This window comes from Entamoeba nuttalli (genome assembly GCF_000257125.1).
Source record: "Entamoeba nuttalli P19 unplaced genomic scaffold asmbl_6375, whole genome shotgun sequence".
In the NCBI taxonomy this organism is placed as follows: Eukaryota; Evosea; order Mastigamoebida; family Endamoebidae; genus Entamoeba; species Entamoeba nuttalli.
This window is the reverse complement of record NW_008578040.1, coordinates 2,082-4,209: the sequence shown is the minus strand read 5'-3', so window position 1 is coordinate 4,209 and position 2,128 is coordinate 2,082. Positions and strand designations below refer to the sequence as shown.

General features: G+C 29.5%; 3 protein-coding genes across 3 annotated transcripts in view; 1 reads left to right on the top strand and 2 right to left on the bottom strand.

Annotated features, from left to right (window-relative positions):
* Positions 1-195: 195 nt before the first annotated feature.
* ENU1_152920 (hypothetical protein) lies at positions 196-1,224 on the top strand (the record flags this gene model as incomplete). Its single annotated transcript, XM_008860642.1, has 1 exon — positions 196-1,224. One exon carries the CDS (start codon positions 196-198, stop codon positions 1,222-1,224), a length of 1,029 nt encoding a protein of 342 aa, XP_008858864.1.
* Positions 1,225-1,305: 81 nt separating this feature from the next.
* ENU1_152910 (hypothetical protein) lies at positions 1,306-1,704 on the bottom strand (the record flags this gene model as incomplete). Its single annotated transcript, XM_008860641.1, has 1 exon — positions 1,306-1,704. One exon carries the CDS (start codon positions 1,702-1,704, stop codon positions 1,306-1,308), a length of 399 nt encoding a protein of 132 aa, XP_008858863.1.
* Positions 1,705-2,113: 409 nt separating this feature from the next.
* ENU1_152800 (hypothetical protein) overlaps positions 2,114-2,128 on the bottom strand; it is a gene marked incomplete at both ends in the record, with an annotated part of 1,899 nt that continues 1,884 nt past the window's right edge. Inside the window, one exon of the mRNA XM_008860640.1 lies at positions 2,114-2,128. This exon is cut by the window's right edge and continues 1,884 nt beyond it. Within this exon, the coding sequence (XP_008858862.1) occupies positions 2,114-2,128 (15 nt within the window).

Sequence of the window (2,128 nt, the reverse complement as noted above, 5' to 3'; positions counted from 1 at the left end):
TTAAAAGAATAAGTCAAGAATGAGGGTGTAGAGAAAAGAAGGTGATAAAATGATATTGTGAATAGGAAAGAAAAATTTATTTAAAACAACAACAAAAAATAAAAGGAAATAAATGGAACTATATAATAATTACAAGATGAAATAAGTTTTAAAAAGAATTTAGAACTAAGAAAAAAACTAAATAAAAATTATACTATGAATATATTAGGTATATTTGCAGGTCTTTTCATTATAGGACTATTTCAATATTCAGAACAATTTAATAGTGGGAGATTTGAATTCCAAAAGAATGATGAGAAAGTGTCATCAGAAATGGTTAGAGTCACAATAAATAAATACATATGCCAACAACAAGAGATTCTTCCAAAAGGAGTTGTTCTTCCATTTGAATTACCCGATATAGTATATTTATGTATTGGGATTTGTTCAATGGTTTTATTAATTATTTGTTCAAGAATAAAAAGAACAGGAATAATTCAAACAATGATGATCTTTTTAATAACAGGTATTTTATTCTTTATTTCAATGTTTGGATTTATTTTCTATTTAAATATGACAAGTAATCCAATTGTTTGTGGACCAATTAAAAATTTCATTCTTCCAACTATCCAAGTCTTTGGAGATAGCTCTATTCTTCAAAGAATAACAATTCAAGACCTACCAATTTACCAACTGCTAATTCATTATTATCCACAATCACAAAATTATCTGAGTCTTTTTATTAAGAAAGCATCTGTTATTGGATTAAATTCACCAGTTTTGTTAATGACTATAGGATTTTTCCTATTGTCAAAGAAAAGTATGAAAACTACAAGAACCACAGTTGTTTCATTAGTCACAGCAATAGTTGTTATGATGACATCAATTGACTATATCAAAGAAACACAAGACACTCTTTCATGTGTTATTTGTTCAGTGATAGTAATAATAATGGTTTTAATTATTTTTAACTCTATGGTTTCATCTGGACATTTCCTCTTATTACCAATTATTCTAGTTAACTGCTGTTCAGTTGTAATTGGAATGTATCGAGTCTTTGTAATAGAAGTGTTCATCTTATTTATGATTGTCTACGTCTTCTCTTTACTTTACATTTATTTCTGGTCAGATGGATATGCTGTAATTGCATCATCACTCGTTTTCCTTGGAATGAGCCAAATAATACCATTAAGAAGTGGTTATTTACTTGCAACTATCTTCTTATTAACAGGATTCAAAAATTAATTGATCTTTTTTTATTTAATGAAAGTTAAATGAAAGAATTTCTTTTATAAAGGAAAAATTGATATTAAAAAGAAGTAAAATTTAAAGTTCATGATATCCCAAAAAGTCATCGTTAGCTCCAAAATATTTTAATGCACCAAATGTCATAACACAAACTAATGCATAAACAAACCACCAGAATGCCCATAACATCCACAATGTTCTTCGTTCTTTAATTCTTTTTGGGCCAACTCTTGGTGTATAAACAACTGGAACATATTCTGGAGCTTCTGTTTGGAATTCTGAGTCAACAGCAACAAACCCAACATCTTTTGCTGTTTCTCCACCAACAAAAATAAACACAGTCTCTCCTCGATTCAAGTCAACACTAACATAAGTTCCTCTTGTTGAACAAGATTGATAAGAGACTGTGTGCTCTATTATACATTGATCTGGAACACTAACATCGCTAAGAACACCACAACTTTTGTAAATACCCATTCTTGTTCTTACTGAAGTAGCAGCGTTGCAAGTATTAATATGTAACTTTCCTTTAACTGTAGAAGAATATTTATACCACACTCCTTTTAAGTGATTTTGTGTTCCTTTCTTTCTTTCAAATCTTCCAAATGTTAATGAATCGATGTTATGACTTATATCTTTAGAACAAGTACTTACTGATTCAATTGCATATTTAGTAAGTGCATATTGTGTTAGTCCAGGAGTTAATAACTCTGCCCGTTGACAAGTTGAATGAGATGGAGGATTGAGTGTATAAACATTGAGTCTAAATGTACCTTCAGTGTCTATTGCTTTACTAGCTTCAGAGACATAAATATAATATTCTGCTCCTTGCTGTGCTTCAAATTTTACATATGAAGCAGAGCTACCACATTCTGGAGAATCATCATTAGATAATACACAG